The sequence below is a fragment of the Lepisosteus oculatus genome, chromosome 19 (assembly GCF_040954835.1).
Source record: "Lepisosteus oculatus isolate fLepOcu1 chromosome 19, fLepOcu1.hap2, whole genome shotgun sequence".
Taxonomy (NCBI): domain Eukaryota; kingdom Metazoa; phylum Chordata; class Actinopteri; order Semionotiformes; family Lepisosteidae; genus Lepisosteus; species Lepisosteus oculatus.
Window position 1 is genome coordinate 16475739 of NC_090714.1, and position 11586 is coordinate 16487324.

General features: G+C 52.0%; 2 protein-coding genes across 2 annotated transcripts; one reads left to right on the forward strand and one right to left on the reverse strand.

The window, feature by feature from the left end:
• Nucleotides 1-618: 618 nt before the first annotated feature.
• Nucleotides 619-6052, forward strand: anks4b (ankyrin repeat and sterile alpha motif domain containing 4B). Its single transcript, XM_006637340.3, has 2 exons — nt 619-1222; nt 4227-6052. Exons 1-2 carry the CDS (start codon nt 879-881, stop codon nt 5380-5382), a joined length of 1500 nt encoding a protein of 499 aa, XP_006637403.2. The 5' UTR covers nt 619-878; the 3' UTR covers nt 5383-6052.
• A 1102-nt stretch (nt 6053-7154) lies between these two features.
• Nucleotides 7155-11363, reverse strand: crym (crystallin, mu). Its single transcript, XM_069180788.1, has 8 exons — nt 10578-11363; nt 10084-10234; nt 9795-9857; nt 9473-9574; nt 9203-9386; nt 8317-8438; nt 7506-7590; nt 7155-7307 (listed from the first exon to the last, which is right to left on the reverse strand). Exons 1-8 carry the CDS (start codon nt 10739-10741, stop codon nt 7243-7245), a joined length of 936 nt encoding a protein of 311 aa, XP_069036889.1. The 5' UTR covers nt 10742-11363; the 3' UTR covers nt 7155-7242.
• Between the last annotated feature and the right edge of the window lie 223 nt (nt 11364-11586).

Sequence of the window (11586 nt, forward strand, 5' to 3'; positions counted from 1 at the left end):
GTAACAATGGCGGCACTGTAGGCTCATCTGTAGGAGTGGTACAATAATAACAAGAGAATTAACTGACCTACCGAAAAGAGCTCCTCCTTTGACCTCACGTCTTTAATGAGCACATTGAGCAGACAGAACAAACTGTTCCCACAACCCGGAGGAATTAAGACCCCCTGGTTCCAGATCTGCGTGCGTGTCGGAGCGGAGGCGCATCATCTTAATTACAGCAGCTACTTATTTCAGGGCGAGCCTGTTCAACTCAACTATTAATATATTTAAAATAGAATTTTAAAACCCATACAGCAATTTTGTTGTTATGAAAGATATGACTGTGTGCATAGTTGAATCATGGGTTATTAAGACGTACGGTATTAAGTAATATGTATATATTTCTAACATAGTTCAGGTGGGTAGCTGTGTCACCATGCGTAGGCTGGAAAGGAACAAGTAATAGGTTTATTCCTATTCAGGTGTGGAATTTGTTTTCGGCACGGACTAAACCTATTATTTCTAACATATACATGTTAGAAAACAAGCCTTATTAAGTCATATGTAGTTACAGCCTTAACTAGAACATTATTAAATTATTTTTTTAGTTTTTCTCGTTCAAAAAGTGACTTTAGTCAAAGAAACAAAATAGATATCTTATTTTATTGTAATGTCTCCTTGGATATAACACAGATCAAGTCACTCCATGTCTCGATATGTGATACAATTATATTTTGATTTTTGTCGAAGAGGAGGGAGAGGGTGAATTTCATTCTCCTTCTTGTAACACACCGCAAAGAGCGGATCGATGAAGTCCTCGCCGTACAAACTGGCGTCTCCCCATTTGCGCCACCTTCAATGCACACCGAGCCAGGAGAGATGGACTTTGCCTGCGATTTATGGCCCAGCAGGTGGAGGTGGCGACTCGGCCTTTATCTTCAGCCCTTGGTGTTGAAGAGACTCTTGTTTTCCAGGCTGGCGGGGGCGATCATGCGAGGCGTCCTGCGGTAGAGGCGCTGGTCTGTGTCCCGAGGTCTCGCCATCAAGCTGAGAAAGAGAGAGGAGCGGCACCGGTCATCATGTCTACGAGGTACCATAAAGCGGCCATCGATGGCTATCTGGACCTGCTGAAAGAGGGTACCAGGAAGGATCTGAACACCCCGGATGAGGACGGCATGACCCCGACCCTCTGGGCGGCTTTCCACGGACATCTCGAGGCGCTGCAGCTGATCTGCAGCAGGGGGTGAGTAAGGCGAGGAGCCGGCATCCGTTTCGTCGAGCGGCCGGTGAGGCGACTCACCGGGGCGAAACCCCAGAGAAAACCTGACCGTAGAGGACAGACAGGATTAAAAAGTACACTTCTGTAGACCACGAATGGCAAAACCTACCCTTATTTTTTTAAACTAATATTTTGTGTGCAAAATGCTTGAAAGTCCCATTTCCATGTATGAATACAACGTAGTTTTAACTTTTTTTTCCCTTTTGCGTAGTGTCAAAAAGCTTTTAGTTTTCTCAAAAACAAAAAAAAATCCATCAAGAGATTTTTTTAATTAAAAATATTCACGATGTGAATTCTGTTCTCCAGCAAATAGAGATCACATAAATGGTATTTTTCCTCCTACTTATGCTTCAATAATATGTCAAATGTACTTATATTCACCCCCTCCTTACTTTTTAATGTTCTCTAAAATATTCCGTATGTATTCGGACGTTGATTTTGTCGCACAGCGTCTTAACGATGTACAGGATATTATTACGGGATACTTTACAATATTATATCGGCCGGTTTCCCCTTCATCGATCTCTTCCGCCTGTGATCTCTTTGATCTGTTTGACTTCAATCTAACGGTATCTCAGCAGGTGCTGAAAGAGTTTTTCGATCAGAAAGCGGATGGCGCGAGTGACTTAACGTTAATTTAAACGCCTTGAACATCGTGTAGCTGGTGCTTTCATTTTCCGTTCGCCAAACGACCCGACAAGAATGATGCCGGAGTTATACTGCGATCAGCGACCATCAAACCAGCCTCCCCCAAGTGCTGTAAACAAGCGCTTCCCATTTTAATGAAAAAAAAGGGAATACACTCAGAAACAAAAGCCTACAAACAGAAGGCAGAACAAAAACAGAACGGAGTTGCTCACGTCGGCTTCCTCAAAGGTGGGTGGGGTGGGTGGTATTGCACATACCTGCAAAGTCTCTTCATGGGATGAGACCTTTATACCCTGCAAGAAGACACTTCCTCAGTGCTCTAACACAGACATAACGTCACCACAGAGAGTTCTAGACACTTAGCTAGCAAGGTCAGCTGAGCTCTTTGTTTTTGCATTGCACGGTTTTTCTTTTTGTTCACCAGTTCCTCCAGTTTTCAACTCCACTCAGTTCAGTCTCCAAACACCCGGAACTTCCAACAGCAGGTCAAGCAATCCGGACCCCAAGACAAGAGCTGGGCTCTTCCTTCCTCGCGCTTTCTCCCAGGGAATCCACTGATCTCTGGGAAGGTGGCGATGGTACAGCCGCACGCGGCTCTCGTGAGGCCCAGACCAGTGAACGCGTGGGGGAACTGATCTGGGGACCGTGCAGCCGGTGTCACTTGTACTTGTGGGTTTGTCAAAGCTTGAGAAACGCGAAAGGACACCACGGGCAGGTATCAAAGGTTGCTGTGAGATTATCACCTGCTGTATATAACAGCTTTCAGCAGTTATCAGTGCAGCTTTTTAATCACACGGGCAAAGTGATCAAACATCGTTTTTTTCTGAAACAACAGAATATCATTTCAACAAACATACTTTTCTCCTGGGATTTTGTTGCAGGACCACATCAGCCTGTTGAAGCCTTGACATATTTTACAATGGCTTTTTTTTTTGCTGCGTTTGTATCGTGAAATATCGTTTAAAAACTCTCGCCCCAGTTTGCGTCACTTGCAAAGCTTTTTGGGAGCTGAAGCTTTTTAGGAGCTGAATGATGCCAGAGATCTAATCAAGCAAAACAGAATAATGCTCAAACAACACAAAGGGCTCTTTCAGTTCAGAGAGGTTTGAGACTTTACTCTGCAGCTTTTCAATCGCATGTGTTCACACTGTAGCAGGAGAGAGCCAGAGAGAATTTTAGTCATTATAACAGAAAAGATCTTACATTGTTTAAAAAGTATTTTAGTGAACATTAATGTAATGAGGGTGAAAGAACAATAAATGATGTGTAACAGCTAATTACTTTATTTTATGTTTTTATTCTTCTCTTTAAAATTGGAAAAAGTTGTCAGTTTGTTGATGTGTCTTTCCAAAACATAGTTAACAAGAATCATCACTATCATCACCATCATCATCATCATCAATTTCAATGAAGGCCAGTTCAGGGTCACGCTGGCCCAGAGCCTATCCCAGGAAGCACTGGTCGCAAATCAGGATACGCCCTGGATGGGACACCTGTCCATGGCAGGACTCACACAGACATTTGTGTAGTTGCTAAGCGACTATCACCTAGCGGGCATTTTACAAGCCAGTAGATAATATACATGAGGACTTTATTCTTAATACCTCACCAGTTAAGTATTCGGCGGTTGTCACATGCAAACATACTGTAACAACCCTGATCTCCTTACCGTGATAAAAGCTGTTTCCATTGGAAAATCAGTAGGATAATCAATTGCTTTCGGATATTTATCTTTTGTATAACCCTTTCCAAAAGCCCCCAAAGCCCTTCACATACTGCATATAGGAGGGGGGCCTCTTTGACCCCCACAGGCGTCCTGCAGCCCCACTGCACAGCAGATCAGGGGGATGGGTGAGAAACTGCTCCTCCGGCTGCATTCTGAGGAAATGTAGGGAAGCTGCATTGAGTAAGCTTGTCCCCTGGTCAGCACACTGGGCAAACTCTGGGATAGAGGGAAGAGCTCCCTTCTCCCCTGCTGTCAGGCCGACAGAACGACATCGTTCTGTGAGCTATATAAAAGTGCATCAATGCACGGCCGTTGATCCAACTAAACATCCAATAATTTTCATTACTGTCTTGCAGAACCAAAATTAAACCTTATTACGGCGAAAATGTCAGTGACAATTTCCTGTTTCCCTTTTCCTGTTGCCCAATTTCCCGTTTCCTCTTCCCTGTTTTCCATTGCTCCATTGGCGTTGCTTACTGTGGTGTGACGCTGATGATGGCGCATCGTTGGAGTGGCGTTAGCTGGGTGGTGCAGTAGGCTGCAGTAGAAACAGTGGCAATCCGTCGTTTTCGCTGTTTCCTTGTGTGATTCCAGGGGAGACCCGGACAGGAGCGACATCTGGGGCAATACACCTCTGCACCACGCCGCCTCCAACGGCCACCTGTACATCCTCAACTTCCTGGCGAACTTCGGGGCCAACCTCTTCGCCCTGGACAATGACTTCCACACCGCCATGGACGTGGCGGCCTCCAAGGACCGCATGGAGTGCGTGCGCTTCCTGGACAGCGCGGCCTCCCAGCAGAGCTCGCAGAACCCCAGGAAGGTGGCCAAGCTGAAGGAGCAGGCGGCGAGGGACGCGGAGAGGAGGGTCAAGTTGTGTGAGAAGGTCAAGAAGAGGCACGAGAGCAGGATGAGCAAGAGGCAGGAGCGCGACTGGGGGACCGTGTCCGAATCCTCCTCATCCTCGCTCTCGGGGGCGGGCAGCGTCGGCAGGGCCGGCGAGCAGTTCTCCAGGCTCATCGCCGCCGACGCCTCGGGCTCCCTCACGGCCCGCCTGAAGGGGACGCTGCAGCGCAAGTTCGGGAGGAAGGACAGCAGGACGGCCCCAGCGGAGCGGCCGGGGGACGGCAACGTCATCTTCGTCAAGCAGGAGAACGGCTCGGCCGGGCGCCCCGGCTTCCTCGAGGTCTTCAACGAGCAGGACGAGAGCGAGGAAGAAGAGGAGGAGGGGGCCGGGAGAGGATGGAGGCAGGAGGGGGAAGAGGAGTCTGGGGAGGAGCCCAAGCCCATAAAGGAGTCCATCTTCAAGAGGCCCGGCCTGGGGAACATGGTCTTCAGGAAACACTTCTCCCTGGACATGGACACGGAGCCTGAGGAGATCTCTTACGGAGGAGACCTGGAGGACATGGGCTTCAGGATCCGCGAAGAGCTGTTCCAGTCGGATACCGATGGGCTGGCGGACGAGGGCGACAGAGACGAGCTGCCCTGGAACGAGGAGGACATCGGGCTGGATGAGGAAGACGAGGAGACGTCCCCGCTGGCCGCCTTCCTGGCCTCCCTCGGCCTGGTGGAGTTCACGCCGGTCTTCAGCCGGGAGCAGCTGGACCTGGAGGCCCTCATGCTCTGCTCCGACGACGACCTGAAAAGCATCCGCGTGCAGCTGGGGCCCCGCAAGAAGATCCTGGACGCCGCCGTCCGCAGGAAGCAGGCCCTGCGGCAGCCCGGCGCGCTCGCGGACCGCCCGCTGTGAGGGGCAGGGGGACAGGCGAGAGGTCTGCATCAGCTCCGTGTCCTGGGGAGCCGCGAGGGGGTCCCCTCGCGTGCCAGCAGCGACTGCGGCCGCTCGGCGGTTGGACTTTGGCACCCTGGGAGAGTGAGAGCCGACGCTCCTGGCTGGAAACATCAAGAAGGGACTGGGAATGCACTATAGAAACTCAGACCCCCAGCGGGACAGCGTGTGGGGGTCACGGCGAGGTGCTGTTCCCTCTTGCCCAGCTGAAGACCTCCTGCTGCTGCTGCTCCAGCAGTTAGCCATTAGCGCCAAATCTTTATTTTCTGAAAAAATGCCAGATTAAAAATAATTCATATCTATAGTCCGTATCTTGAAACTTCCATAATAAAACAGATATGCCAGCAGGTTACCTTATTGTAGTTATTATGTTTTAGGTAACCTCACCTTAAAGACTGAAAATGGCTTTATTCTTTTGTTGGATGATATCCTTTTTTTGACAAGCAAGCAGAAGCCAAAGTAGTTTATTTTTTAAATAACGTTAAAAAAAACATCTCAGAATGAGTGCTGATGACATCGAATGATGGTGTCTGGTTTTCTCCAGTTGTTGCACAGGACGAGTGGCTTTATGGTGATGGACCTTTACAGGAACCCAACTGAATTAAAAACAGCTCCTTCTTTCTGTCCTCAAGACAGGTATTCAGTGAATTTTGTGCATCACCCAAGATGATAAACGGGAGTGCTCAGCTTCTGTGTGACTGTTTCTAACATTTGCGTAAGATGAACCTATTTTCATTCAAAGCTGATGCTTTGATTTATATATTTTATCATTTTCACTTTCGGTGAATCTGATCTGAATTACACATCAACAGAAATTGAGGGAAAAGCACATTCTCACATTCTGATTCACTTTATTCATTAATTAAAATAGGGAAGAAAAGTGTTTCAATATTTTTAAAAGCACTGTTTTTTTAATCATTTCGAGTGGTGGTATAGCCATCACTATTGGTGAGAAGATTAAATTGTGGTGCACTTACAAACTTCGAACATTTCTCATTTTAGACTGGATGCACCCATAGTGATTTATAGCAATCACTGAATGTCACCATTTTCCCATGTTGCTGAGTGTTCCCCAGATTAGCGCTGATAAACACCCTCCGATAAGGCCACTTGCATCTTAATCTGAGTTTACAGTCCCACATCCTTCACTGATCTCTCATAAAGAGTAGGCAAAGTACAAGATTCAACCATGATTAGCTAGTACTTTAGACTGACAATATAAACTCATGTATTATTCATATTACGTAGTTTAGCCTAAGTATGGACTTCTTGTTACATCTTTTCTATCCATGTTTAATAATTAATCTTTCTAGAAGCAATAAATCCAGCTGATGAATCAGGTTTTGTCAAATAAAAGCCACCCCAGTGCCATTCACACTTGTAAATTCTGCTATATCTGAGATTCGTGACTGGTCTTCGGCGTGCAAATGACAGCAGACAGACACGTTTTTAGAAGATGATTTTTTTGCAGTCTTGCACTGCGGAGGGCAGCGTTGTGAGAAGTGAATGAACAGATGCAAACAGGCAACCTATTCAAGTTAAATCACATTGAGTTACAGCCATCTGAGTTTCCGCTATTCAAGCAATAAGCGCCGGAAAAGAAAGACTGTGATTCCGCTAATGAAGAGGGTTATAATTTAAACTTAACAGGATTTTATCCTTTAATAGGCTTCAGCGCTTCTGAATTAAATCTGATGTGCGCGCGCTGGTGGAGAACACAGCTCCCGAGGGATTCGACAGAGCGTGTGGTGTCGGCCGCCAGCTCTCCTCCTGGCCAGTGCTCTCCAGCTGCTGGAGTCTCGCTGGGGCTCTGCAGTCCGCTCAGTGCCGGGCCTTCCAGCCGTCAAACACCAGCTTTGCCGAAACAGCATCCTGAACCCCCATCCCTGCAACACAGAGCACAGCGGGGCCCTGACTGAGACACCCTAGAGCAGCTTCAACGGGATATTTGTTCATCTGACAGTGTGAGAGCGATTCTGCTGTACAGACATCCAGAGCCCTTACAGCCTAATCGCGGATCAATAAGAACAAGCCTCTGCCCACAGCTACAGAGTCTGTCATTTACCCAGCGTGCCCGTTCTCACCCAGGGATTTAAAGACGGTGGTCTGCTCACGCAGGGCTGGTTTTGCTCCGTTCAGAACCTCCCCCAGCTCAGCAAACACCTCAGCCTGGGAAAACAATCGTGACGTCAGGGCCAGAGCAGAGACAGTCTGGGGACACAATCATGACGTCAGGACCAGAGCAGAGACAGACTGGGGACACAATCATGACATCAGGACCAGAGCAGAGACAGACTGGGAAAACAATCGTGATGTCAGGGCCAGAGCAGAGACAGACTGGGGACACAATCGTGACGTGAAGGCCAGAGCAGAGACAGACTGGGGGGACAATCGTGACGTCAAGGCCAGAGCAGAGACAGACTGGGGGGACAATCGTGACGTCAAGGCCAGAGCAGAGACAGACTGGGGGGACAATCGTGACGTCAGGGCCAGAGCAGAGACAGACTGGGGACACAATCGTGACGTGAAGGCCAGAGCAGAGACAGACTGGGGGGACAATCGTGACGTCAGGGCCAGAGCAGAGACAGACTGGGGGGACAATCGTGACGTCAGGGCCAGAGCAGAGACAGACTGGGGACACAATCGTGACGTAAAGGCTAGAGCACAGACAGACTGGGGACACAATCGTGACGTGAAGGCCAGAGCAGAGACAGACTGGGGGACAATCGTGACGTCAGGGCCAGAGCAGAGACAGAGTGGAGGAAAGGTAAGACAATTGGAGCTGCAATCGTCTGCCGTAGTGGGAAAGTATTACAGCACCAGGCGCATGCATGATTGAAACAGCTCTGCCCGCTGGTTAGCAGGGGAAGGCCGAAGTCGGGTGCTGTACCGTACCCCGGAGAGGATGATGTCCCCGGACTCCTGGGCCGCCCCCTCGCGACTGTCCACGTACACCACCGCGCTGCGCATCAGGGCGTCGTCCAGCTCCCTCCAGTCCGGCCGGCACGCCCCCACCGCTGCACAGCGACACAGCTGAGCGTCCCGCGGTCAGGCCCCAGCTACCGCCCTCCTCCAGGGGCTCCGGGCCCCGGCTACCACCCTCCTCCAGGGGCTCCGGGCCCCAGTTACCCGCCCTCCTCCAGGGGCTCCGGGCCCCGGCTACCACCCTCCTCCAGGGGCTCCGGGCCCCGGCTACCGCCCTCCTCCAGGGGCTCCGGGCCCCAGTTACCCGCCCTCCTCCAGGGGCTCCGGGCCCCAGTTACCCGCCCTCCTCCAGGGGCTCCGGGCCCCAGCTACCCGCCCTCCTCCAGGGGCTCCGGGCCCCAGTTGCCCGCTCTCCTCCAGGGGGTTCTAACGAAACGCCCCCAGTCCGGCCCTCCCGGCCTCTCCTTTTCCTCCGGCCCCTCGTCCTGCTGTTTTGTCCTGATCCATCGTACCTACTAACCGGTACGATGCGGCCAAGTGGCATTACGTTCGTTTCCGAAGGCTGTGCTCCCATTCTGGGGAAAGCCCCGATAGCTGTAGCTCAGGACCACACGGGGAAGGAAAACAGGAACTGCTCTCAAACCAGCCAAAACACTGAACCGAGAAAAAGGTTTTGAGCTTGTTTCAGTAATGTATTTGAAGGTTTTTCATGACTCCTGTAAAATACATAACCATGAAAAAAATCTAAATATTCCGTATTTTCACACGTGCTGACGGCGGCACCTGTCCTTGAACAGGAAAGGCAATGCAGAAAGGTCCACCCCCCCCCCCCCCCGGCCCCAGGGCGACCACTGACCGTTCACGTGAGCCCCCGGCTTCACCCACTCCCCCCGGAGCACGGGCTGCGTCGCCATGGTGACGGTGACGATGACGTCCGCGCCCCTCACGGCCTCCCGCGCCGAGCCGCAGACCGCGACGGGGCCCCGCGCCGCGCCGGCGAGCGCCTGCGCCCTCTCCCTCGTCCTGCTCCACACCCGCACCTAGGGCCGCCCGCACACGCCCGCGTCACCAGGGCGCCCGGGGCGACGGCGCTGGTCCGCGCGGCGCGGCGCCCGTCCCGCCTCACCTCTTTGAAGGGGAACATCTGGGTGAGGGCCTCGTAGTGGCTGAGCGCCTGGTCCCCCGCGCCCAGCAGGCACAGCACGTCGGCCCGGGCCGGCTTCAGGAGCTGCGGGGACACGGGCGAGAGGGGCCGACTCAGGACGGGGGGCGAGCTCGAGGGAGGGTCCCGAGCCGCCTGGACCAACGGGCCCGGGGGCCATCGGACGCGGCAACCCTGCCGGCGGGGCGTTTCAGGAGCCAAGCGGGCCCCCCGAGCGGCCGTCTGCCCCACCGGCCCTCCCCGGGCCCGGGTTCCGGAACCGCAGCCGGGCGAGCGGGCCCCTTACCTTGGTCGCGATCGCGGAAACGGCCGCCGTCCTCTTGTCCGTGATGGCCTTCCCATCCAGGACCTGCGGGACACGCGGGAATGAGTCTCCGCTCCCGCCCTCCGGGGCGCAGCAGGCCGCACCCCGAGAGGCGGAAAGGGGTACGGGGGGGGGGGGACCCGTGTCAGGGTGGGAGAAGAGTGCCTGGGGACGGGCTGAGCCTCGCTGCCCTCGCTCCGGTTTCATCCAGGCCGGCCCCGAGCCCAGCACAGCGGAGCACTGGGAAGGCCGAACTCAGACACGCGCTCACCGCCTGCAGGGCGCCCCGCTCCGGGTCGAGCAGCAGCACTGTGGCCTGGTGGTTGGGCATGGAGGAGCCCTCACCCCGCTGGTAGAACGACACCATCTTGGTGGCCAAAACATCATCCTGCGGGATGTAGGCGGGCATCACCCCTAAATACCTGCACGCCGGGAGATAAAGACGTTTTATAGAACAGATCCGCACGCAGCTTTTGGACGAGGTCGGCAGCAGGTTGTAAAGATGCAGAGGGGGTCGCTATTGTTACTGTCCTGATTTTTGTTGAAAGACGTTTTGAAAAAAAAAATACAAATGTGGGTCTGACTTTGAGGCGACATTCATAATTGTTAAGTCGCGCGTTTCTTCGCTTCAAGTTACTCCCTTCAAAAAACTTTTTTTTGTTGTTGTTGGCTCATCCTGCGTTATCAGGATTACAATAACACCCCGAGATGAAATGCTGGCTATGAATAAAGTAAGAAATAAACAGGTGCGATGGCCGAGGTTACCCGCTGTACTTCTCCAGGGGAAGAATAGTGCGCACCGGCTGCACCACCTCCCCGGTGCGGCTGGAAAACTGGCCCAGAGCCGCCTCCAGACGCGGCACCAGGTCCTGGTACCGCAGCAGCTCATCCACCTCCGAACCGCCGATCAGCACGGGGAGCCCCGACATTTCAACAGGAAAGCGGCGCTCAGACACTATGGGAGTCCGTCCGGCGCGCTAGGATCCCGATACTCGACCGGGCACGCTCCACAGAAGTAAATGTTCTCCTATACTGGCATTCGAGGGAAAATGAATACCAAAAACGGGATCAAAGTGCAGTAACCGTAAAGCTTTTCTTACGCTTAAGGAAAAGGCGTAAAACTTTTCACACGCCGACTCGAAAGCACGCTGCGCACTATCTTTAGGGAAGTACAGTAGTTAGCACTACCGACTTGAATTTCGGGTTTCTGAAAGAGCTTTTCAGCAGTGGGAGGTTTCACACCGAAGGAGAGAACAGGCAACAGAACAGTTGACTTTCCGGAAATGCACAGAACTTTACCTAAAACATAAAACTGAGTGCGTCACAGTTGTGTTTCAGACTTCCAGAGTTGTTAGTACTACAACGAGGGTATATGACGAAACTAATCACGAAAGTACGAATAAAGACGCACGACCCCATCGGCTGCATTCACAGTAAATAGCAATGAAATGTTCTTTTCTTTTTTGGTTTTGTTAGGTTTACGAAATTCACACACACCAGCCGGGCGAATTGTCTGGATCTGTTTCGATAGCCCTCGTACAACGTGTAACTTGAGCGTTAAACGTAAGCAGCCGCCCTAGTGCTTGAGGGCGCCCTCTGTCAGGAATACTGTAGATTTCTCATCCCGAAGGAACACGGCAGCGCTCAGTCGTCTCCGGGAGAAGCTGTTAAACGTCCCCCAGATAAGGGACGAAAAAGAGGCGACGCGCGTCTTAGTCACATGTATTTGAGTACGTTGGAGTTTAATGTGTAAGGAAAGAAAATCTTGGTTTGT